This window comes from Uloborus diversus, chromosome 9 (genome assembly GCF_026930045.1).
Source record: "Uloborus diversus isolate 005 chromosome 9, Udiv.v.3.1, whole genome shotgun sequence".
In the NCBI taxonomy this organism is placed as follows: Eukaryota; Metazoa; Arthropoda; class Arachnida; order Araneae; family Uloboridae; genus Uloborus; species Uloborus diversus.
In genome coordinates, this window is record NC_072739.1 from 26,550,066 (window position 1) to 26,576,529 (window position 26,464).

A 26,464-nucleotide genomic window follows, 5' to 3' on the forward strand; every position below is an offset into this window, starting at 1 on the left:
AAAAAATATTTTTTTTTTTTTTTTTTTTTTTTTTTTGCGAAATTATTTTATTTTTCACAAAAATAATTCACTTTTCACAAAATTATTTTATTTTTCACAAAAAACGGACCCTGTGAAAAATCCTGGACAGACCCCTGCATTCAAAACATTACTTGAGCAAGTGTAACATCAAAAACAAAATTTTTTAAATTACTTCCATACGTTTCAAAAAAAAAATGAGGGTATGAATCTCAAACTGAATAGTTTTTTGATAATATTGTCCACAAATTATAAAAGTAAAGACATATTATTTATTTTGTAAACAATTTTAGAAAAAAAAGGAAGTTGGAAGTTTGATGTCTATCCAAAAGTTACAATCTGGGCAATGCTATTATTTAAGAACTAAATATATGATTTTTATATGTTTTAAAGATATTTTTGGATCCTCAAAATCAATTTTTGATTATTTTAAAGTGTTTTGATATGTTTCAATGCAGTATCTTTGAAGCAAAATCATTTTTCTTAAACATATATGTGAGATGTCCAAATTGCGTTGCGATCTAGAAGCCGATAATTCTGTCCATTTATTCATCATTATAAATGATCTTCTGTCTTTTAAACTTAATAAAAAAGGTTATTATAATGTTAATTTCTTCAATCCATTGGTATTTTGCACAATTAATATGTTATTCAATGAACATTACATAAATAACAGTAGAAACAGAAGTTTCGATTATAACGAATGCATTTAAGTAAACAAAATGGCAGCGGCTCATAACATGATCATTTCAAACATGATTATGTGTTACTTTGCTGATATTTTGGATAAAAGTTTTTCAAAAAATCTCGACAACAAATCAATATTGAAACAGCAATTATTTAATAAATAATTCTTCAAGATTCTAATATTTAGGTATTAGGTAATTCTAATATTTCTCTTCGCACAAAAAACTCCGAGCAAACCCCGATTGGCGACAACAGGGTACGATAAGCAAAGGGTTACCAGCAAGAAATTCCCCTTTTCACCAACTGCATGAGTTTTGGCGACTTTATCACCTCCGTTGATAAAATAGACTTTTTTTTTTTGGATTCTACGAAACCCTAACAAAATTTTATTATTTAAAGGCCAGTATATAAAGTCTCTCAAGTACTTCATAAAGCCTCTATTTTCATTGGAGAATTTAAAAATAGATAAAATTTTCATTGAAAAAGTTCAAAAACTGAAACTTACATTATGATGATGTCCAAAATCTGTTACCTACAGACTGATCATTAAATTTGCTATTTATTAATTTTTATAGACATTTGCTGTCTTTTTATGATGTTCTAGGTGCACATACTATACAATTAAAAACTAAATTGATTTCAAAATTTTAAAAATTGCTCAGAATTAACTTTTTTGTTTCCACCTTTTGAGAACTACCCAAAAACAAAGTAAAATCTTATTAGAGGTATCAACCGTTAACAGAATGTTTTAAACAAAAATGAAATTCCATCTTTTTTAAATATAACATTCGAGTAAATTCAACTTTCGTACCTGGTATAATATGAAAACTGTGCTATAATAATCGCAAATTTGGTACCTTGCAATATCGAAGCCGTGCTGTAGACAGGGATCACGCTAAGGATTTCAAATTGTTCGTCAGTAAATTAGCCAAATTTTTAAAGTGTTAGCCAAATTTCCAAAGTCTTAGTCCAAGACTAACTTTTACTCATTTTAATGTATTTTTGTCTGCAGAAATATTTAATCAGAGTGAAGTATAACTTAATTTTTGACAATTTTTTGAGGATAAGGACGGGTATATCCAGGAATTTTTGTCCGTTTTTAGGAATTTTGTGAGAAAAAAAAAATGCAAATTAAGTACAGTTTTTCCACAAATCATATGTAATTTTTCAAAGGAAAAATGGCTAAAAACGACTTAAAGTGATATTTATCATTCTTAAAAATATTTGAGAGTAGAAATAAAAGCTTTTAATAAAGTAAAGACTGCATTCCTATCTTACTCCGATGTTTCAGACATCGAACACAACACAATGAAACTAACGCGCAATTCAACAAAGCATCCGCCAACAATTTCTACACCTTAGCAACGCTGCGCCCTCGATATCCGATTAGCGAGAGGCAAACGTCATCCTTCCACCGATCCAATGGACGGTAACGCTCCAATCCGATTCTAACGCTCGTGCGCGCACCTCATTCTGCTCGGAGTGGTCTGAGGATAAAACAACTTTCAGTGATTGCTAGTCTGGGAGTTTTGTGAAAGGTCGTTTTTAGGGGTCGGAATTTTGCGAAGGGTCTGTTTTTAGGGGTCCGAATTTTGTGAACGGACCTAATTTTTTATCTAGATTGACATTTGAAGGGAGATTTTTTTTCTTTCTGTGCATATTTTGGAGAAATTTCTGTTCGCCAATAAATTCGCCAAATTCGAATTTTTTTCACCGAATTAACGATTTTATCACATTTGGTGCATTGGTGAATGCTTAACGCGGTTCCTGGTAGAAGTACCAAGTTATATGAGGGATGCCTGTACTTTTGAAAGAAAAAAGTTAACCACCTCAAAAATCCAGAAGCCTCTGAAAAACGTGACAAAATTTAGTTTTCAAAACCATTTTTGCCAATTTATGCATTTTTTCAGTCATTAGTTAATTAACTTGAATTTTAATACTTTTGTGATGGCAGCTTGTGGAACTTTTGAAGAGAGGAACGCATTTTTTTAAAAATTCTTTTGTTTTATTTATCTTATTTTATTTCATGTATGTTATGTTTGTTTATTTTAGGGGCAAACAGTAACATTTTCATTTTGTTTTTTGTCATTTACTTTGATTTTATTAATATTTCAAGAAACTTTATCAAGCTTGCAGAAAACATTATGCTGAAATTTGCAGATGTGCCCTCCTCTAACAGCAAGGGCACACACCCTCCCTAAATATCGTGAAGATCCCCCCCCCCCACCCCTTCCAAAAAAAAGCAAGAGACTCCCACCCAGAAAAGAGAAAAATACTTCTCAAAACGCCCTCCTAACCTCCCCCCCCCCCAGGCACTTGCTTAATCTTTTCAACCGTTAATAGTGTCCCCTGATAACAAGAACCAAAATTAATTTAACCCATTAACACACTTTGTCAATTCGCATACGTGCCCTTAAGAGCTCACTCAATGATATGATAAAATCTCCGAAAAATCTTTATTTTTCAAAACTTCATTACTCCATCAATTTTAGTTGTAGAAGAATGATTTTTTTTTTAGTTGTAAATGTTAGTGTGCCCAGAATGTTTTACTAAATATCATTGCTAGGACTGCGAAACGGTATAAAAAGTTAAATTTTGTAACTTTTTCAAAATTTGAATTTTTGACGAAAATGTTATGAATTTAAAGTCCTTGCGCAGTGCAATTTAAAGATTTTTTCAAAATGGAACTATATGCTTATCTCTAATAGTTTAGGAATTAGCTATTGGTCCACTTTTAGGGTGGACACCCTGTATATAAGAAACGGAAGGCTTGGGTTGCCTGGCAGAAGGTTTTTCAAAATTGAAGTTCATATTAAGCTATTTTTGTTGATGTTAGTGGATCGGGACTCCTTGAAAACTTACTGAATTTAAATTTCTAAATCTTCAATATTAATCTTTGGTGATGTAAAGGGAGGGTCGTTAGGGTAAAAAGTGGGGCTTAATGACTGTACAATATTATTTTTTTAAAAAAATGATCAAAATCAATCCCCTCCCCTGTTTTTAGTAATTGAAATTCTACTAATGCAATTGCAGACACATTTCTATGATGAAATAGAAAAGGGAGTTCTTGGACTCTCCCTAGAAAATTTTCCTCATTGAATCCAGTAAACGAAGTTTCTAGGTGCTGTTCAATGATGTTAGAGACGGGGTTTTCATTTCTCAGGCCCTGGTTTTGAGTTTTGAACACAGAAAACACAAGTACTTATTCTTTTTTGGGCTCTTTGTCTATTTCAGTACAATCCTACTGAAATAAAAATTAACTTTCTTAGAAAATATTAAAAATGAATATTTAAAGAAATGGGCATGGAATCCATTTTTTTTTTCTTTTTTGACAGAAATTTATACAAACTTTTTTGAACCTATTTTTAAAAAATAGGATCTAGTTTTATTTGTTATAAACCCCAAACCATCATCCAACTGTATATAAGTTTTAAAAATAGTTCAATGAATTTTTTTGAAAGAAATTGACTTTTTTCTTTTAAAAATTGAGATTTTCTGCAAAAAGTTGTTCTTTTATTTTAGAGTTCAATGCATTTATATATATATCGTCGCCTCAGAGCAAGAGTAAAACATCTAATCCTTGAAATAGCACTAAGATATCTTACTGTAGCTCTGAGGCAACGATATATATATATCTGTGTACATGTATACATACCCATTTAGCAAAAAGGTATTAAAATTTTTACTAAAACATTTCTACTAATTAATGATACTGATGTACTAATTCCATCCCAGTGTGTATCTATTTCAAATAAATCTAAAGAAGTTCTTCTGCCCTTATATAGAAGTTTAGTAAGACCCCATTTGGAGTATGCTGTTCAGTTTTGGTCTCCTTATCTTAAGAAAGACATTAATGTATTGGAAAGGGTTCAAAGGCGGGCTACAAGGCTAATAAGTGGACTTTCCCACTTAGATTATGATTCCAGGCTTAGAAGGCTAAAAATGTACAGTCTTGAGCAAAGAAGAGACCGGGGGACATGATTCAGCTGTTTAAATTTATTAAAACGAAAGATATTACGGGGCTAAAGTTTAGCACTGAAAACAGGACAAGGGGTCATTGTTTTAAGCTATTTAAATCTCAGGCTAACATGGATATTAGGAAAAATTATTATTTTAGCAGAGTAGTGGAACCTTGGAACAGCTTACCGGAAGAGGTGGTAATGAGCAAAGGAGTAGATAGTTTTAAGAGGGCCATTGATCTTCACTAGGGATTGTAAATTGACTAGGTCCAGTCTAGCTGGGCCCAGAGCCTGTTGCTGGTCATCACTTTTGTATTTGTATTTATAACAGTTTTAGTGAGAAAAGCATCAAATGCTGTACAGGCTATCCATTTTTTTCTGAATAGAAATTCCTTTCCTCCCCTTAAAAAAAAAAATCTCCCAACCAATTCCACCTCTTGCTGTTGATCTCTTCAGGATCCCACTCTGAAAAAATTTGAATGTTTTTATTAAAATGCACCAAAAATCATACCGATCGCTTTGCACACATAAGTTGATGTGTTGATTGACAATTTTTGCAAGATTTCCAGCTGGTAGTCTTTGATTGGAAATAATTCAATCAGTCCAATAGCATTCAATTTTTGTTTATGTATTTTATTTATTTTGTAGCTATGCCACTTGTTAAACAGCATAATACATGGGCTCAAGCTGCAGGAAAAGGGTTGAGTAGTGTTAGTAATGGACAGACGAGTACCAACAATCCTGAAATGGAAAATGATCAAGATAACAATGGCTCCAACTCTAAAGTAATGAGAATGGAAGAAAATGTAAATGAATCACAAATTGCAGCTGCCTTCAGTGAAGGTTGGGGACAAAGGGTAAGTTTGGAACTACTTGTTCATAACTCTTTTACCATTTCTAGTGTAACACACAGGAATTTTTTAAAGGGTCAATTGAAGGTTCGCCATTCTCATATTATACTTAAACACGCATTCAGACATATTCTTTTGATATACAGTCGAGTCCCGACTTACGCGAGGGATGCGTTCCAAGACCCTTCGCGTAAGTTGAAATTTCGCGTTGTGGAAAAGGGTATGTTTAAAAACGTTTATAAACATACCTATACGATTAAAGACACTTGTAAACACCACCTCAAACTGTTAAAAACCATTTCTTAACGATACATTAAAAAATTGAATTTTTATTTATTGTATTTTTTAAAAAATAGTTTTACTTAACATAAAAAACTGCGCAAAATCAATGATCAATGGGAATGGAAGACGTAAAATAAACCATTACGGTACGTACATTATGTAGTAAGAAAAACAAATGCATTATAGTTGTTGAAACTTTCTTTTTCCTTCTATCTTCACAAACCTTAAATGAAACAGCGCTCTAAGGTGCCATTATATTTCATCAACTTTCCCATATAGGATGAAAAAAATAAATGGAAAATGAGGAGTAGTTATTTGTATAAGCGATGTTCAGACTAGTACGGTGTGGGAACTTCCGTCCTCCGCGATGCCAAAGGGATAAAGGTCCATTCACGAAAAAACCGCGATTCCCCTTGGAAATTTTTCGTGTTGCGGGTGAAGAATTCGCGTTAGGAATAAAATTCTTTACCGAAGAAAAAATTGCATTATAGCCTTTTCGCTTAAATCAGATCGCGTTGTAGCGGGAGTCGACTGTATTGCAATTTTTGATGTATTGGTATATTATATGTTTATTCTTTTGATTTTATCTATTGTCAGGAACAAAAGGCATTTCAAAAAAATTATTGAATAATTACTTAGCTTTAATTAATAAATTAATTAGTCATAAATACTTAAAGTACCAGAAAGCACAAGAGGACAAAAAATTTTTTGTTCAGGATTATTTTTTCTGGGTCGAAAAAACCACACAACTCTGATCAGGGTTCTTGCATGTCTTAAAAAGTACTTATGAATGTTGATTTTTACCATGCATCTTGAATGTAAAGATTTTAAACAGAATGCTATGTCTATTATCTGTTAAACTTTTGTCGAAGATGAAATAGACAAGCAACTTTTTAAATGATTTCGTGTTTTGAGATGGGCAGTTCTCAAAAGGTGGGAACAAAAAAGTTAACTTTGAGCAATTTCAAAAAATTTCAAATTTGACATCAATTTTGTTTTTATTCTATAGTATACATACCTAGAACACAATATATGAGCATGAAAAGACAGCAGGTATTTGTAAAAATTGTTAATTAGCAAATTAAATCAGCAGTCTGTAGGTAACAGATTTTGGACATCATCATAATGTAAGTTTCACCATTTTTAACAATTGTTTATTGATTTTTAACATTTCCAATGAAAATTTTATTTACTACTTTTTGAATTTTGCAATTTAATAATAAAGAGGATATTAATGAAGTACTTAAATGGCTATACATTAGGGTGGGCCGAAAAAACTTTTTTTGGAAATCTGTTTTTGGATTGTGCGGAAAAGTTGCTGTATGGACCCGTTATTACTCATAAAAAATTTCGCTAAATTTGTTTAATATTTAGCCGGCGCTATTTGACCTTGAAAAACTATAAAAAAGGGCAAAAATGCATTTTTTCAAAAGAAAAAAAGAAAAAGAGGGGGGGGGGGTCAAAAATAAAAGTTTGAAGCTAGTTTCAACAAACATTAGAATTATCTGTCAGTGAATTAGTTGAAATCCTCAAAGATTTTTATACATTTCGTAGACTATTTAGTTACGCTCCTTTAAGACTGAAACATGGGAAACTTGAAAAAAAAAAAAACAATAATAATAATAATAAAGTAGTTTCGAAATAAGTAAATACTGAAATGTTAAGCAATACGTTACTTAGAAAAAACTGAAAATTCAATCAATTTTATACGACATTTGTACACCAATTTTAAAAAATGCACACACTCAAATAAAAAATAGTTACATAAGACGCTAATTTTTTAATCTTCCGTCCCAATTGTTTTTCCTGGATAATAAACGACGCTCAACTGCTTCTACTATTCCTAAGATTATTGAGTGATTACCATGATTTCATCTTATTATTCTAAATACAATAGCGCAACAAAAAATGCTATCAAAGCTAGGTAAATTTAAAGCAGAGGCTACGACTTTGTTTGACATTTGTGCCTGCAAATGTGCAGATTTATATTCGTGCAATTGCAGAAAAAAAAAGCAAAAGTCCCTGATAGAGAAAAGTAATTTCTAATTGATCAAAGGACAGTAAGAAAAAAGGCTATTGGAAAAGTGGATAAGGTAACAACCCAGAAATTACGAAAAAGAGAAAAAAGATGCCAGAAAATTGACACAAGTGTTGCTTTGGATGAGAAAGACATATCAGTACCCAGCACAAGTGGATTGAGGGTTAACTAAAGTCATATTACATTGAATGAACCTGAAACAGAGCTTGAATCAGAAGAAAGCACAGAAAATACAGATGACGATTTTAAATTGAATTATCCGCTTTCAAGAAAACGTAAGCGAACTGATGCGCCATCAACAACGACAAGTCAAATGAGACTTTCTATGCCTCATACAGCTTTAGCAGCAGATAACTGGCGCTTCAAACAGAGCAGTGGCTAAAAATGGCTACAGCAGTTCTCGCTGATTTCGACTTAGTTTCTCCTAATCAACAAAAATATATAGTCGATTAAAAAAAAGTAAGGAGGGAAGTCGATAGAAAAAGGAGCTAGCTAAGAGAAAGGAATTGAAGAACAGTTAAAGGGGCAGCTATAAAGAGTTTGTATTCTGACGGCCGCAAAGACGACACCCTTCAAAAGAAATCTGGCCATCAAAAATTAGCATCTGAAGCACATGTAGCACTGATAGAAGAACCAGGTAGCAAAAACATCGGTCATTTATCACTAACAGTTGGCGAAAGTGCAAAAGAAATTTCGCAAGGTATTATAGGCTTTGCAAAAAATATAATATGAGCTTGCTTAACTTATCGGTTATTGGATGCGACGGAACAAATGTAAATACAGGATGGAAAGGTGGAGTAATTCGTTTACTTGAGACATATTTCAAAAGGCCTTTACAGTGGAACATATGTCTGCTGCATACTTGTGAGTTGTCACTGAGACATCTTATTCTGGAAATAGACAGTTGCACAAAGGGGCCACATTCATATTCTGGAGCTATCCGACAACTTCTTAGAGATTGTAAAAAAAATCAGGTTGTCAAATTTGATAAAATTGACTGCAATCTTCTGGTTTTGGACATGGAAGATAAAAAAAATTAAGTACTAAACAACAATATTTGTATAGAATCTTTCTTGCAGTAAAAGATGGTAGTTGTCCTTCTAGCGTAGCTGACAGTAGCCCAGGCAAACTCAGTCATGCGCGATGACTGACAACTGCAAACCGTTTGTTACGCTTGTATATAGGCACTCCAACTCCATCAGAAAATCTTACAATGCTTGTAAAGTATGTAATGTTAGTTTATGCTCCAATGTAGTTTGAAATAAAAATGAAACCGAACTGCCAGTATGGTGCCGAACATTTTTGGACAATGATTTCTTTTGCAAGGCAGTTTCCAGACGACGTTTAGGAGATCTCTCAAATAATGCATATTTCGCTCATCTTGAACAGCTACTGTTGACAATGTCGTTTGACTCAAAAAAATACATTCGGGAATTAACTGTTCGGCTCATTCCGAACTCTAGAAATAAGAAGACGAAGAGCTCGGATTGTGTACGATTTTTTAAGCGTCCTAAACTCAATTTTGAAGCCGTTGATTATGCTGATTTAGTTGATTGGGCAAACTGTTGTAACAGAGCCACGTCTTACAATGCATCTAAAGGACCAATAATTGAAAGAAATGTGCAAAGAACAGCCTACAGAGTTCACTTCGAGAAATTTCCCTGTCACACGCAAGCTGTGGAACGTTGTGTGAAACTAATAACCGAAGCTGCAATAAAAGTTCGTGGTGCAACTGCAAGAGATGGATACATTCGTGCCAAACTTCAAGCTAGGAAAGAACTTCCATCATTTGATAACAAGGGATGCATGAGGTATTGTAAATCAAATTTGAAGATTTCTTTTTCAAAATTTTACTATCTCTATATGTAATTCTAGAAAATGTATGATACTATTGCGTGATAATAATTACTATGATTCATAGTGCTATTTAATTAATTAGTCTATGATTTAATTTTGAAAACTAATTTTCACATTGGTTTTTAAAGAAATTCAATATTTTTTTAATTTTTCTCCAATTTTTGATGTTGGAAAGGTGCGGTTAAATGTTCATTAAAATCAATGAAACATTTTATGGGTTCGAACTGGCTTATTATATAACATTTTCGGTGCATTCCAGCAAAATATTTGGAATTTAGTTTTTAAAAAAAAATTTCGACAAAAATTCATTTTTCTCTTTTTTTTCGATTTTTCAGTGTCAAATAGCGGCGGCTAGATATTTTTTAATATCCAAGAAATTTTTTGTGAGTGCTAACTAGCTCACAACGCAACTTTTGCGCGCTATCCAAAAATTGATTTCGAAAAAAAAAAAATTTTTGGCTTATTTCGGCCCACCCTACTATACATACTGCTCATTATATATAATAAAGTTTTGGAATGATTTTGAAGAAGTTGATGAAAGGTAAAAAAATGCTTCAAATTAAAAATAATACAAATATAAAAAGTGACATCATCAGTTTTAATAATAAATATTTTTTCTAATGTCATGAGAATTAAAACAATGTCTAAAAAAAATTATTGAAAAAAGAAATTCGTATTTCTATTTGGAGATCGTTAAATTATGTTGCCAAAAGAAAGAAGAGAAAAAAAAATTCTAAAATAATAAAAGCGGGGGGGGGGGGGGGGGGGAATGCTAGTGCAGGTGATAACGTTGCCAAAACTGGTGCAGCTGACGATAAACTACATTTGTCAAACTGGAATTCCCCTCTGGTAACCTTTAGCTTATCGTATACTGTGTTGTCGCCAACGGAGGTTTGCTTGGCGAATTTAGCACAAAATGGCTTTTGTTGCGATCATAACCAGCCATGTTTCCACTGTAATTTATGTATTGTTCAATGTGTAACGTATTAATTATGCAAAATACCGATGGATTAAAGAAGATAACATTATAATAACCTTTTTTATTGAGGTTAGAAGACAGTGGATCATCTAAAAATTATGAATAAACGGACAGAATTATCGGCGTCAAGATCGTAACACCATTTGGACATCTCGCATGTATGTTTAAGAAAAATTACTTTTCTTCTAAGATACTGCATAAAAGCTTATGAAAACACTTTTAAACAATTTAAAAATTGATTCTGAGGATCGATAAATATCTTTAAAATGAAAACATCATATACTTAGTTATCAAAAAATAGCATTGTAAAGATCATAACTTTTGGACATGCATCAAATTTCGAACTTACTTTTTTCTAAAATCGTTTACAAAGTAAATAATCTGTGTTTACTTTTGTTATTTGTGTAAAATATTAACAAAAAATTATTCAGTGTAAGATTCATGCCTTTAATTTTTTTTTTTTTTTGAAACGTATGAAAATAATTAAAAAAAAATTTTTTTTAATGGTACATTTGCTCAGTTAACGTTTTGGTATGTCCAAAATTGTGCCTTTTAGCAAAGAATTTTTTTTAAGGGCATTTGAAGAGCATTTTTTCAAAAATTTATGGCAAATTTATGGCTCTATACAGTATTATAATTTAACTCAAAAATTTTTGAGTTAATTAAAATTGAAGTTATTTGGTGTTGAAGCTTCAAAGTTGAGGTCTGTGTTTGTTCCCACTTTTTGAGAACTTCCCAGATGTAGCTAATTAAAAGTTGTTTACCAGAACAAAGTTATTATACTCGTGGGTAACATCTTATTGTACACAAGTATTTATTAATCACATTAGAAATTGTAAATTTAAAACAGGAACTAAAAAGTGCTCCATGACTTATTTTTGAAAGTATATAGTTTTAATGGTTTTTTTTTTCCCCCCCACAATATAAAGATATGAGAAATTGTCTTTTCCTCTGGGTAAAAATGTTCATTTAGAAAAAACAGTGGAAGATTTAAAATAACCAAAGAATTAGCCAAGTAGTATGAAACGAAAAATAGAGGAATTATTTAAAATGTAAAAAAGCATTTCTTTAAACTAATGTTACAGAGATGGAATATTCGGAGCTGAAAATTTTTGAAAGATATCCTGCTTTTGTTTCCATTGGAGCAATTGGTAGGGAGGGGGTGGGGGGATGTAAAAGAAGAAACACATGAGCTAACGGAATTTAACAAGTAGATTTCCAAAGGAGGAAGAAAATGGCTTTTTAAGTAGATGTATTGTTATTTTAAGATTCTTAGTTTCTAAAAATTGCTGAATTTCCTTTCAAAAATTTTCAGTCCTGTTATTCTTACTGTAAAAAAATTATGGTGATATTATGATGAAAATTTGTGTATACAACAACATGACGGAAGGTGTACTAAAAATTAGCCAAATAAATTGAATGTATAGTGGATAGTCATAGCGTTGTGACACATCAATTATTTTTGGAATCTAAATTCCCATCAAAATATTAAATCATTAACCATCATATTTGAAACTCTGAGACAAATAACTTACCATTTTACAACAATTTATTAAATTTTAACTTGGATATATAATTGACATGATCTTCACATTTAGCACATAATAGGAACTCATTAATAACAGATTCGAATCATTAATATCAATGCATTTCTAAATCGCGAAGTTGAGATGCGACGATCACAACTTTTTTCACTCAATAAATTCACCATCATAAATTAACGCATATTTACTCTTCTGCGTGGCGGAGTAGAAGTAATCAGTAGTTTTATCACGAAAACAGTCTGTAGATAAAAAAATGGTGAATATTTCTTTTAGTTCCTATGAACTACGAAGCACACACTTCCTGATGATTCGGCTGAATGCGTTGGGATTTTTGTTGAACAAGCCGCGAGATATTTTTCATTTTATCTTCATTTGGTTGAGTTCAACAAAAACGAAATAGGTGTTTCCTTTCCTATTACACAATGCAGTTCAGTTGTAATTTTTCTTCCAAATGAGCCGGAATGCAGAACAAATGAGCATGGAGTCATGTTGAAGCCGGTAAATTTCAGGATGAGGAGGAATGCGATTGGAGATGACAATATATTACATAATGCAGTTCTTGCTTACGATAAATTTCTTGGGTAAATTTCATTTATGAATAAACACTGTTACCGTAATATTTTATAGTATCACAGTATATTTTTTTCTTTTTCTCCTATGTCGGCTCCAGCCATTTTTGCACAATTTTTGGGAAGGACGCTTTCTTGAGAGCATCTTGAATGTAAAAAGTTCAACCGCCAACTGAACAGATAAATCAGCTCAGCAAACAAAATGGCAAGGTGACGCTACAGCTCAAATTATCCGATCGGATATCACGCATTCAATTCTGACAGTTTTCCACACCCTATTCCTGACGTCATTTTAGATCATCATCTTTCCGTTATGTAATACACAACACACGCAAGCTGGTGCTGCCATCTAGTTACATTTATGGAGTGTTAAAGATCAAAAAATATAATATAAAAATGAGATCTTTAACACTTACTCATTTTATAAAATGACTAGCGGTACTCGCACGGCTTTGCCAGTAGTAGAAAATTAAAAGGTCATTTGGCTAGCCTGTATATTTACAAATAATGGATGATTAATTTCTCTCCAATTCGCTATTTTAAATGGCTCGCCCATGTTATAGTTCCACATTATGATAATTTGGTAATGCACTCATCCACAATGATAATTTACTCGGTAAAATGTTCTTAAAATTGGAATAGAAAAGGAACAAAATCAAATTTTGAAAAAAATCGCTTTGAAGTGCACACCCCATGCTACTAACAAATTTTTTTTTGCCAAATTTCATGAAAATCTGCCCAACGGTCAAGGTGCTATTCGCGTCACAGAGATCCAGATAGAGAGACTTTCCGCTTTTATTATTAGTCGGCATATACCACTTATTTTTTAAAAAATAGTTTTTCATGCTTTGAAGAATTGTGAAATTAAAGCTAAGTTTTTTTTTTTTTTTTTTTTGTTTAAATAAAAAGTGTAAGAAATATGTGAAGTAATGAGTGCTATTAATTTTAATGTTACTTTTTTCCACAAAACTCATTTACCAGATAAAAAGAAACATTGCAAATTTGTGTGCAAAATGTGTTATTCTTGTCTTGTGATTCTAAATTTTTGTAGTTTGACCATAACCTTTTTGTATCTGTCTTGCTAGGGAATCAATCAAGACACAAGTTGGGATGTGCCTTCTTCCCCTCATTGCAGCCCCAAAGAAGGGAGTACATGGACAAGCTCTACCAGTACTGGGACTGAAATATGGGAAAACAATATTAGACATCACATCAAGAGCTCTAGTGCTAAGGCACCAACGCAAATGCGTGAACCATGGGGTCACACCCCCTCAACTCATATTGGGGGGACCTGGGGTGAAGAGGAAGATACTACTAACTTGTGGACTGGAGTGCCACAAGCCAGTGGTGCCACCTGGGGAGGAGAAAGCAATTCATCAGTTTGGGGCTCATCCAATCCTGTAGAAAAACAAAACTGGGGCAATCAAAATAATTCTATTAACCCACCTAATTGGGGTGGTGAACCACGTGAGTCTGTTTTACATAATTGTTTTAAAATTTAAATGTCTATCATTATGGCAATGTAGGCTCTGTGCTAATATTTCTTTTTTTTTCTTTAAAAGCAGTTAAAACTCCTTAATTTTAATCTTTAACTTGATGAAAACTCCTTTAATTTTCCCCTCCTCAGCATACTTGGCTTATTTTGTTACTCATACTCAATAAAAAAAAAACTCCACTCTGAAGTAGACTGTTGCCAGGGTTGCCAGATTTCAGAACAGCAAATACGGGACAGCCTTCTACGAGTGAAAGCGGGGGGGGGGGGGATATTTTTTGAGGTTGAGGGCAATTACTGGATATGGTGTATTTTTAAGGGGTGATTTCCGGCATAGAATGTTTTTTTATGAAAAATTTGAGAAATTCAATCGTATCAAAGCACTAAACTTTACAAAATGTCGCCGATCAAAGTATAAAAATCGTTTTCATTGCGATTGCTGACGCATGCGCAGGGGTATATTTCCAACATTAGTCAATGAGCAAAGGGGAAGTAATCATTGGTCTGCCGCCCATGCCAAAGCAAAAAACAAACTGAAACGAAAATAATTTGTGCGTTTGCTGCCACATGATTTTCTTTTTACTCTTTTTTTTCACATTTTTTGTTTTACTAAATTTTTTTCCTTAAAATAATGCCTAGTTTTGTAAAATATTGTGATTAGCTAGAATACGGGATTTTATCCGTCCCGTATGGAAGTTCCCCGGGACGCGGGACAATTTTTCAAAATACGGGACTGTCCCTTGAAATCCGGGACGTCTGGCAACCCTGACTGTTACCCTTGACCCTGATCCCAGTTTTGCTAAGTTCTGTCATATAAGCGGAAGCTCATTGGTTTCTTTGAAAATCCCCATCCCTCCTCCTAAATAAAAAATAAATAAAAAGAGAGCTACTGGAACTTAAATCATGGTGCAATCCTTTGATCCTCAACCTTTTAATATCAGCATAAGTAAACTTGTAAATGTCCTGATGCAACACTAAAAGGAATCTTTAAGATAATGGAAATATTTTTTTGCAATACTGATACCTAAGAAATTTTCTCTGTATTATTGAAAGTTATAGTATGTAGTGCATTCATGTAAATAATTAAGAGATAAGCTTTAACAGAACAATATAAACTGCTTATAATATAAAAAGTGTTCTAAAATTTAATTTGAACAAAGAAGAGAAATTCTTTACAATTCTGACCAATATCATGGTTGCCAACTATTCTGGAATCTGCAGAGCAACTTGCTAACTCAGCATATATAAGGGAAATTTTCAACTTCGCTCATTGAATTAACTCCTCTCCATATCCAGTCATAAACAGTAATTTGTGTTGCAAATTCAGTGCAAAAATTCCTTAAGTACATTGTAAACATACATTATTTTGATTACCTGCAATGAATAAAAGCATGTACTGTACATTTTGTAATATTTCTGTTATAAAAGAGTATATTTTTAGCACAAAGGTCTTCATTTCTAATCTGTAATGAAGTTGAAAATTTTAAGAGTTTTACTAATCTTTTTTTTTTGTAATTTCATCAAATTGAAGAAAAAAAAGTATAGGTTTTTTATTCATGTAATATGTTTTTTATTTCTTATAGTAGTATTCTAAAATATTATTAATAATTTTTTAGCCTTCGTGTTGCTCTCTAAAAACCCCAAAATTTTCTCATATTTTATAAGTCATTGCTCTAGAATTACTGGAAAAAGTTGGACAGCCCTTGACAAATTTTTATCCTATTTTTGGTCAACAAATAATGTGTGATACATTGACAGAACATATCATCCCACATCTGTTTGTGTACTTTAATGGTTATGTTTGTTAAATTAGTTCAAGAATTTTGCTTCAGATGTATTTTGTTAACAATTTTTAATTATGTATTTTTCTTTTAATTTACAGCTGCCTTGCAAATAGGTTTACCTCATTTACCTCTGACGAATGAAGATAAAAATATAGGTAAGAAATTATTTTAAAGAGAAAGGGGTTATTGTGAAGTGCATATTGATATAAATAATGTATATATACATTCCTATCAATAACTTTGCTATAAAATGTTTGACCTTATTCTTGTAAAATTTTAATTTATTTTGAAAATAAAAACAAAAATAATATTTTATTAATTTTCATAACTCTGTGGTGAGTGGATATTTTCAGCTCTGCATTTTTATTGATTTTTTTTTTTTTTCAGATATACTAATTTTAATGCTTCATTTCAGATGACATGGGTGTTCCTGATCTTCCAGATCTATATTATGACTCTTCCGCCAAACCGACCCGTACATTCGGGAACTGGTCTCCTGTTGCTGGTGGCAACAAAAAAATTCCACCATCGGGATGGGAAGAAACAGCTCCTCCTGTCGCCCCTTGCCCGACTGGGGGAGGAGGAGGAGGGGGACCAAACTATGATGATGGGACTGCTGTATGGGGTAATCCTGTACACCAAGGAAAAGTGTCTCACTGGAAGGAGATGCCTGCCAAAAATATTCCTAACTGTGTTATGCCACCTGGAAACATGTGCCAGAGTGGCAATCCGTGCACCCCTCATGCCGGTCCCGGAATGATCAGACTGCCACAAGCCGGATCAAACATGAACAAAAATGACAATACGTGGTTGAAGAACCAGTCATTGAACCGTGGGGGCCACAGCTGGTCTGATGCCCCTCCCCCCCACAGAGATCCTTCAGGGCGCAGAATCTGGGATGATATTCATAACCCTCTTCAAGACAAAAATGTGCCAGGAACTCCTAATACACCAAATAGTGCCTTTGGAAACTGGGGAGACCCAGGACACCCTATGGGAGCTTTCTGGGGTGCAAAAACTAAGAACTCAAGTTGCAATTGGGCAGATGGACAAGTTGATACTAGTTCTTGGGGTGGTCCTCTGAAACAGGTAATTATTAAAGCTTATGTGTATGCTTGTGCAAATGAATTGCTCAGGCAAAAATGTGATATACCACATGGTGTAAACTTTTCAGTAGGCCATTTTCCAACAGGTGAAAAATATTTGTCGAATTTTTCAAAGGTATTACACATTCTATGTTCTGCAATACTAAAACCGGATATGTTTTTCTCCGAATGACATAATCCATTGTCATGTTTAGTTCAATTTTAGTTATGAGAAACAAAAATTTTGATCAAAAAGTCACTTTTGTAGCTTGCCACATTTTTGCCCCGAGCCCTTCAAATGCTTATGTTTCTCTCTTCGTGTAGTCTTTGAACCCTTTTGTAGAATCTAAGTTTTTTCTTGTCAACACTTTATTAAGTTTTGTTACCATGCAAATAAAATTTTTTTTTTTCATTTTTCAGTAAAATTTTAGTTTGAAAGTACAAGCTTTTCTTGAAAGTATATGTAGCATACAGTTAAACCATTTGTACAACTATTATTAGTAATAAATCAAGTGGAAGCAGCTCTTAACAAGTAAACTGGTATTAGCAACATCTTTGCACATTTAATTTTCTTTCAAGAGCTTCAAAAAAAGAACTGTTTGAGGAAAATTTGGTACTTAAATTTGAATGTTTATAGTATTTTTAGGTTTGGTTAAGTAATATATGCTTCAGGAGAAGAACTTCATTGATGTTTTTTATGCAATAAAACATGTAACTATTTAAGAGCTTGGCCCGAAAAAGGCAGTTTTTTTTCTTTATGTACGTGTGTTTGACTGATCTTGTGTTACGTATGGGAATATTTACATTTTAGAAGATTATAGCTTTATGTAAAAAAAATGTTTTTTTCGTGATTTGTTTCTGTTTCTTAAATGTTAGAATGGAAGTAATTACTCAATGATCAAACATAAATTCCTGAAACTGAGGTTTTTAATGAATTTTTTAGTTTTACTTACAACAGAAACTTACAAAAGAATAAATTAAAAAAAATTGTTCTTGTTAAAGTGGTCAATTTAAGAAAGTTTTTTTTCTATGCACTGTAGTAAGCGATAAGTGCTGTAAATACTTTTCATCTCATTTTATGTAATATGCTAGATTGAGTCATTTACATTTCTAAACACAAAATTGTTTCCTGGTGGAAAGATTTCTGAAAAATGTTACGCATTCGCATCTTGCGGAGACAGCGATTGGGACTAAAAAGGGGAGGGGGGATGAAAAAAAAACTAAAAGGCTTAGGATTTTTAGCGGCAGCAAAGAAACAGGAAAAAAAAGCATAAAATTTTGCTAAGGCTGGTTTTTAGAGTACATGAATGGTGATATTGATGCAAATTTGACAGCTTAATCATGTTTTTCTTAAGATTTTGATGAATTATGTACAAAATAACTTTCTCCGTAGAAACACTAAGACATGAATTAGACTCACATTATTTACTCCTAAGTATTTTGAGATGTCACCAGGGATGCCTGGCGCACTTCGCAATAATTAGGATGGGGTGCGCCTTTGCTCTTAGGGGGGCACTCCTGTTTGTCACAAACACTTGGTAATAATTTTATTTTTCAAGTATGGCTTGTTTTAGTTATACAATTGATTTACTAATATCTAAACAATGAATACATACACAGGGTGGCGACAGATCAGGGAAATCAGGGAAAAGTCGGGGAACTTTATCACTCAGGGAAAAATCAGGGAATTTTGAAAAAAAATAACAAAAATTCAGGGAAAATTGATCAAGTGAAGAAAAAAAAAATTTCCCCTTGCAAAATGAAGCACTTTGATTCCCTGCAAATTTTCCGCCAATTATTTGTTTTAAAACAGTAAAATTAATGAGGTGTGATTATACAGTGCCGCATATTTGTGCATCCCTTTTCCTCAAGGTCAAAGTAATCAATCTTAGGATGAACTTCCTAAGATTGCTTCTGTGCCTGTAAAGTTGTTTATTTTACCTAGCTTGAATTTTCTTTCTATGCATTCCATGCTACGTATAATAAACAAGCCTACAGGAAAAGAGGAAGCTGTCATCAATGACTTTGCTCCCTTGCCTTTACTCACTGTCTTGAAGTAATTAGCATACTGTTATCACGATTTCAAGAAAAAATCTTTTTAAATTAATGCTGAAAAAATCTTAAAAGTTATCACTTTGGCATTTTTTCATTTAATTGCTAACATTGAATTTTGACTAAAAATCAAATTTGTTTTTTTTCCCCCCTTTTTTGCCATGGTATTATTCGCTGTCATTTCAGATTACACAAAGGTTTTTTTTCTTTTTCAGACTTTAAAACTCTTTTATTTTAAAACCATATACACCTACATTTTGAAATTAATAATTGTTTTTGCATTTCAATGTTGTTTGTTACTATGGTAATCTAAGGTTTTTTTTTTTTTTCGACAATTGACGAAATCATTTGCAATTGTTGTGTACATAAGTAAATATTTTTATTATTTTTAATAGTTAAAATGCTGTATTCATTCATTAAAACCTAAGTTCTTGATTAGAGAATAAATAGCTCAATGAGACTAATTGTCGAAAGATTTTAATTTGTTTTACATAAATATGTCTATTCTGCCGTGTGTAGGTAAAGGACAGTAACTGCACATTTTTCATTTTTTTTTTTGCATTTTTTCATATTGTACTTTTATCTTTATTATACATATTCGCTTATTTGGTTTCCGCTGAAAAAGAGGCGCGAAAAAAATGTCTAATTCCAACATTTTCCTAATATTAGTACTGAATATACCACACATTTCTTCAAATGATTCGAAAACTAATTTCTTCAGATACTGCCATTTACCTGCACCCCCTATGGCAGTATTATTTACTTATGCAAAACTACATTACTTCTATACTTTAACTATCACTTGTTATTCTTGCTGCAACAATTATACTTCTTGAAAATTCAGTTTAAGATATTATTTCCATTTAAATTTTTTAGTTTTATCATGATTAGATGTGTCTTTAAAAGTGGTTTTAACAATTTCTTAGGATTTTTATGTTAACTGGTTCCTGGAAGTAAAGTGTTTGTTTTGGATTTCCTACTATATTTCTCTGTCAATTATTTAATATACTATTTTTACCAAAAAAAAGGAGCATCTTTTCAAAAAATATTTTTAATTAACAGCTTAAACCGTTTCAAACACTGCATTTTATTTAATATGCAATGCTTTTCAGGTAGGGCAAAGAAAGGAAACCATTATCATTGGTAACGTAAATCAGGGAAATTCGGTGAACTTAATCAGGGAAAAGTCAGGGAACTTTTTTTTCCAGTTCCTGTCGCCACCCTGATACATTAATAGTTACTGCTTGTGCTGAATAATGTTTCGTAAACAGATATACAAAGTAAAAGAAATAACTATTATCTGAGTTTTTGTTCCTAAATTGGAAATTTAGGTGCTACTGTGTGTAGGAGGTGACTTTAAAAACTCATATGTAGCACTTCCGTGAGAGTTAAAAATACTCCCAACTTCATATCTTTGTTTTCAAAGCCAAGATTACAATGTCTTCAGTCTTTGTTTTTGAAACCGGTGAAAGTCTTATGCTAGGATATAAGCATAAAAACTTTTGGACTTAAATGTTGCTATTATGCAGGGTTCGTACGCTCCGGAAAAACCTGGAATTGTCAGGGAAAATGGTATAGTTAAAAATGTCAGGGAAAAGTCTCGGAATTTTCCAATTTTGCCCAAAAAAAAATTTTTCCCAATTTTTTCCCCGGGAATTTTGTATTATGACATCTAATCTTCGTTTTTGTCAATGTTTCTTGAAAAAAATTTGAAATTTTGATATAAAATGGACGCTGTCATTAAAAAAGTGGTGACGCAAAAAAAACTTCTGTAGCCGCCATTTTTGCCCCTCAATAGTTCCCAAGAAAAAAATTCCTCTGGTGAACAGGAATTATGCACAAGCTCAACAGGGGAGAAGACAGTTTACTGCTTCAGAAGCACATGCCCGAGATTGGGAGGGTGGATCGAAGAAAGCGGTTTTTGATAGAAAACTCTTTTCAGTAACTTGTGAAACGTAATCGCCATCTTTGATCATTCATTAGATGGAAGTAGACAAGATGCTTAAAAGCCCAAGTTTGCCAAAACATAGCAGAATTGGATGTTTTCTTTAACTGCAAATTAATGAAAGTTTTGCAAAATGTGCTGCAAAGTGTTTTGATTTTTTTATTTTTAATTTTTAAATATGTAATTTCTTGAGAAATGAAAAGTTTTGTTCTTAAAACTTACTCTTATCTTCATTGCCTTGGACGCAAATGGGCTAAAAACTTTTCAACTGACTTTGTAGTTTCATGAAGATTTATCATTTTTAAATTGTTTTCATGCTACAAATTCAAAAAATTATTTCTTAATTTTTGGCACAGCTGCCATATTTGGTCGTTCCCAAGATGGAAGTACACTACTTTCAAGTCCTAGGTTTCGGAAAATGGCATTGGATGTTTATTGCAATGCAAACTTTGAAACCAATGCAAAATGTGCCCTCCCCCTTTTTTTGTGGATAATTCGTAATTATTTTCTGGAAAATGCAAAATTTTATCTGAAAAAAACCTTTTTTTATTCTAATGGATTTAGATGCTTTTGTGCTAAAAACTGTCTGTTTTGTCTTAATTGTAGTTTTTCCAGGATTATTGTTTATTTATAACTACTTTTATGCTGCAAGTACAGAAATCTTACTTATCTTAAATTTTTCATTTAGTCGCCATACTTGGTCAATTGCAAGATGGAAGTAGACGTAAATTTCCAAAAGCAGAATTGCATATTTTTCTCAATGTAAACTACTGAAAATAATCTAAAATGTTCAAGAAGTTATGAATTTTTTAAAATTATTTTCTAGAAAAGAGTAATTTTAATGTAAGCACCCATTAATATGCTTAATATGCGAAAGAAAAAAAACTAATGATTTTTTGCAGTAAGTTACCGCCCTTGTTTTGTGTTATTTACTAATATGAAAATAAAAAGAAGTATTGTAAACCAAAAGCGTATGCTAAAATATTACTGCCCAATTACAGCAAAACTCTTAATATTAATTTAATCTATAAACGTTAAAATAAGTTGAAAGTACTTTGTTTTTGATAGGTAGTAAACAAATGAAAACAATTTTGGACAAAATATTAAAAAAAAATAATAATAAATAAATAAAAATACAACAAATTTTGAGACATAAAAGAAAAAATTTCCTCTTCTTTACTAATAATAAAGCAGAAAGTTTCTCTGTCCGGAGGATGTCTGTAGGATATCTGTAGGATGTCTGTGACGCGCATAGCGCCTAAACCGTTCGGCCGATTTTCATGAAATTTGGCACAAAGTTAGTATGTAGCATGGGGATGTGCACCTCGAAGCGATTTTTCGAAAATTCGATGTGGTTTTTTTTAATTCAAATTTTAAGAAAAAAAAACTATCATAAATTACGAAATTATCATAACGTGGAATCGTACCATGGGCGCAAGCCAATGGGTGAGATACGAAATTATCATAACGTGGAACTGTAACGTCGGTACAAGCCAATTGTCGAGAAAATTCACCATACATTATTTGTAAATATATACAAGCGAACCAAAAGACCTTTAATTTTTCTATTACGGGCGAAGCCGTGTGGGTGCCACTAGTTAAATATAAATCAAAGGGGAAAAGTTTCAGTTTCGCATTGGCTACTACTACAATTTTAATTATTTTGAAAATATTGTAATTTAAACTTAATTTTGAATGAAACAAGTAGCCTGAAATTGAATGAAAGGATTAACCTGGAATTTTCTAAAAAAAACTACCTGGAAAAGTCGGGGAAATTTTGTTTTTTTAACCACAAGTGTATGAACCCTGTTATGTGACATTTTCAAACACATGTGTTTCAGTCATTAATAAACTGTTTTCTTTTTGAGTCCCTCTTTTTACATTTTGCATAAAAAGATCTTATTTTGTGAAATTTGGCTTTAAGTAAACAGTTGCTAATGTTAATAATAAAAATATAATGTTAATTGTAATTAAATTGAGTCAAAATCTCTATAAAAAATGTGTTCTATTGCAATGATGACTGGTTATGTTTGTAAACTTCAACTTTGTGATGAGTTTGTTAAAAGAACTCAGAATTTTATGAAAAGTTTGTAAACAATTATAATTTCCTTCTAAATGAATCATTTAATGAATTTTAAAATCATGCAATCAGTCAGTTCAACATGTCAGTGTTTTTGCACAGAATCGGGTTAAACTCTTGATTGCCCTGGTTATGTGCTTGTATATTTGTTACATGTATTTGTAAACTTTTCAATGCTTTGTAATTTTAAATCCTCTAACACTTTGTATTTTTAAAGAAGTAGTTGGATTTTGTTTTCCAGGGAGGGAAACCTTTGACCAAAGATTTGATCTGGGCTAGTAAACAGTTTCGTTTGTTAGCAGAGATGAATTTTAAGGTATGATTTATTATTATTATTTCTTTTTACTTTACTCTTAAATCAAAAAATTGTTTGCACCCCTTTAAAAAAAAAAAAGAAAGAAATAGTGTTATCATTTTTTCTCCATTTTAAAATATTGAAATGCAATTATATCTTGAATTTAATTAAATTTTAGAACTTAATTTTTGAAATGCAGTTTCATGTATTAAATGTGTCAAAGAAAATTGAATTTAAAATTAGTTGAGTTTATATATTATCTTACATCTAATGATGTTTTCATATTATTGATTTTCTTTTATATTGCATGTAAACAAATTTGTTAAATGCCATGCTTTTATGCATGAAGTCATTTCTACTGCTTTATTTAGTTGATGAATTTATTTTAAATTCCTAATCTTAGTTTTAACTATTAGGCTGATTTTTTACAAGAGTGTCACCTAATCACTTTTATTTTTTATTCTATTTATTATTTTTTTACATGATAAGAAGAAAAAACTTTCTAATTCAAACATACTTGTATTAATCACTTCAAGGTTGGTCAATTTTTAAATTTTTTACCACTATCTGCTGGAGTCAGAACGTATATGTCCCACAGAAAATTTCAAACAACTCTACAAAATCTATCCTATTGAAAAAACTACTTAACATTTCATTGTATTATTAGTCGCTCTTTTAGTACCACTGGGAAATGTATCCTGCTTGAATTTATGAATGAACCACATGTCTCACTGAATGCTTACCCTGCCCTGGAACTTTTTACCTCAGGGGAGAAATATTGATAAAGAAAGGGCTAAATTTTAAAATTATTCTTTTTTAATCTTTATTTCATTGTTATCTAGCAGGATTGGCAAGGTTTTGGACACTATCGTATAAACGTTCAAAACCTTAGTGTCCAAAAGTGTCCAAAACTATATTTTTAGCTTAATTATATTCTGTGAGAAAACATCAAAACAGAATAAAAATTATCAAATTAATGTTTTTTATTGAACATTAATTCAATGAAAACATTCAAGTTTTTTATGCAGCTGATTTATTTCTAGTTCCATAGAAGTTGAATTCTTGATAAAAATCAATTTGTATGCATAAGTTTATTTAGTTCTTATTATTATTTTGATATTAGTAACCAAATTTCCCTATGTTTATGCATGCGTGAAAATGAAGGTTTTTACCATACTGTTCAGAACCCTTCTGTCCAAAAGTGTCCAAAACTACTTTTTGAGAAACTATATTTTAAAACAAAATATGAAATCAGAAAAAAAGTGTCAAAATTATTTATTTATTTTATTTATTTATTTATTTTTTGACTATTTAATATATTTATTTTATGTGAACATTCAAGTATAAATATATATGGACCTTATTTATGCAGCTGATTTTAATCTAGTTATGTAAAAATTGAATTCTTCATTAATAATTTCAATTTGTATGCAGGAGTTTTTTTCTTTCCATAAACCAAATTTTTTGACATTTATGCATGTGTGCAACAGAAAATGTACAAAATATAGTGCAAAAATTGATTTTAATGCAATAAATTACAATTTTTTAGTTACAGAATGTACTATATTAAAAATATGAACTAAAAAAAAGAATAGCACAAGTTTTATAACATAAGTGTTTAATCATCAATGTCTTGTTCTTTAATCTATGATTTAAAGAACAATTTTTGTTAAAACATCATGTAAAATTTATTTGCAAAAACCATTTAAATTTTTTTTTTTTTTGCACGTAAATATTGCATATTTAATAACGTTCCTTTAAGTTATAAATGGAACTGAAATTGGCTGTCTTGGTAGTGTTGTGAATTTCCTTTCGTAACTCTATCAACTGTTGTATAAGGAAGTTTTTATGTAATAGTTATTGGCATTTTTTTTAGTAAAATACTTTGCAGAAATATATTATCCAATACTCATTAATTAAACCTCATGAATACTATATTTATGCATTACTAATATTGCAGTAAATACGAATTGATTAGAGTACACCGCTTTAGCTTTAGCGTAGATTTGGACGGTAAAAACCACCTGTCCTAAACCAGTTTTGGACAGTCCAAAACCCAACCCTGTTATCTAGTTTATATCAAGTTTTTGACCCTAAACATTTTTATGTAGGTTACTGAAATAACTTTTTCCCCTATTTAGTTACATATGTCAACTTAAAAAATAAATAAATAAAAAGACATTGTAAACTTAAAATATATATACTACTGATGCATTATAAACCTTTACTTTTATTCATTTCTAATTTAAAATTGTATTACAGAAAGACGATATAGAAAATGCGCTACGGAGGAATAATATGAATTTTAATGATGCAATGCGTATGTATTTTTTTAAGTGATAAAATATTCATTAGATTAATTTGATATAATTAGAAAAACAAATATATGAAACAATATGAAGTATTCATTAATTCAATTTTTTAAGGATGAGAAATTAAGACAAATTGTTATCAATTATTACTTTATGAGTTTAAACTTGTAAATCATTTGGTATTCTCTCAATAGTTGAACTCCTCGCATTGAACAAAGATGGCCCTATGTTAGACACTGATAATTTGGCTGCAATGAACCTAAACCAATTACGTGTTCACCATGGTAATATTGATGATATAAATTTCTCAGAACATTCCGTGGATGGTTCATTACCTCCTGGCAATTTGTATGGAAGTGGTGATTTTCCTGGGTTGAATGTGTTCCCTACAGTTTTTAATGTTGCTCAAAACTGTCAAAATAAGGTAAACTTTTCTTTTCATTTGATTTTTTAACAGATTGTTTAATTATTGAAGTAAACTTACAAATTAATTATTGGCATTGATTTGTTTTTCATTATCAACTTAATGGAATTTCCCTAGTCAAGGATATTCATAAGTAAGAGATAACATATACTCACTGACCTGCACAAGCTATCAGCTTACACATACACTCGCTGACACCTGAAGACTATCG

The 26,464-nt window shown here is 31.5% G+C and overlaps 1 protein-coding gene across 1 annotated transcript in view; it reads left to right on the forward strand.

The window, feature by feature from the left end:
* Nucleotides 1–26,464, forward strand: part of LOC129229483 (protein Gawky-like) — a 54,816-nt gene that overhangs the window by 4,681 nt on the left and 23,671 nt on the right. The window contains exons 2-8 of the mRNA XM_054863798.1: nucleotides 5,313–5,521; nucleotides 13,870–14,251; nucleotides 16,159–16,215; nucleotides 16,476–17,149; nucleotides 23,464–23,538; nucleotides 25,780–25,837; nucleotides 26,024–26,253. Of these exons, the coding sequence (XP_054719773.1) occupies nucleotides 5,315–5,521; nucleotides 13,870–14,251; nucleotides 16,159–16,215; nucleotides 16,476–17,149; nucleotides 23,464–23,538; nucleotides 25,780–25,837; nucleotides 26,024–26,253 (1,683 nt within the window). The 5' untranslated portion in view covers nucleotides 5,313–5,314. The remainder of the gene's footprint in view (nucleotides 1–5,312; nucleotides 5,522–13,869; nucleotides 14,252–16,158; nucleotides 16,216–16,475; nucleotides 17,150–23,463; nucleotides 23,539–25,779; nucleotides 25,838–26,023; nucleotides 26,254–26,464) is intronic.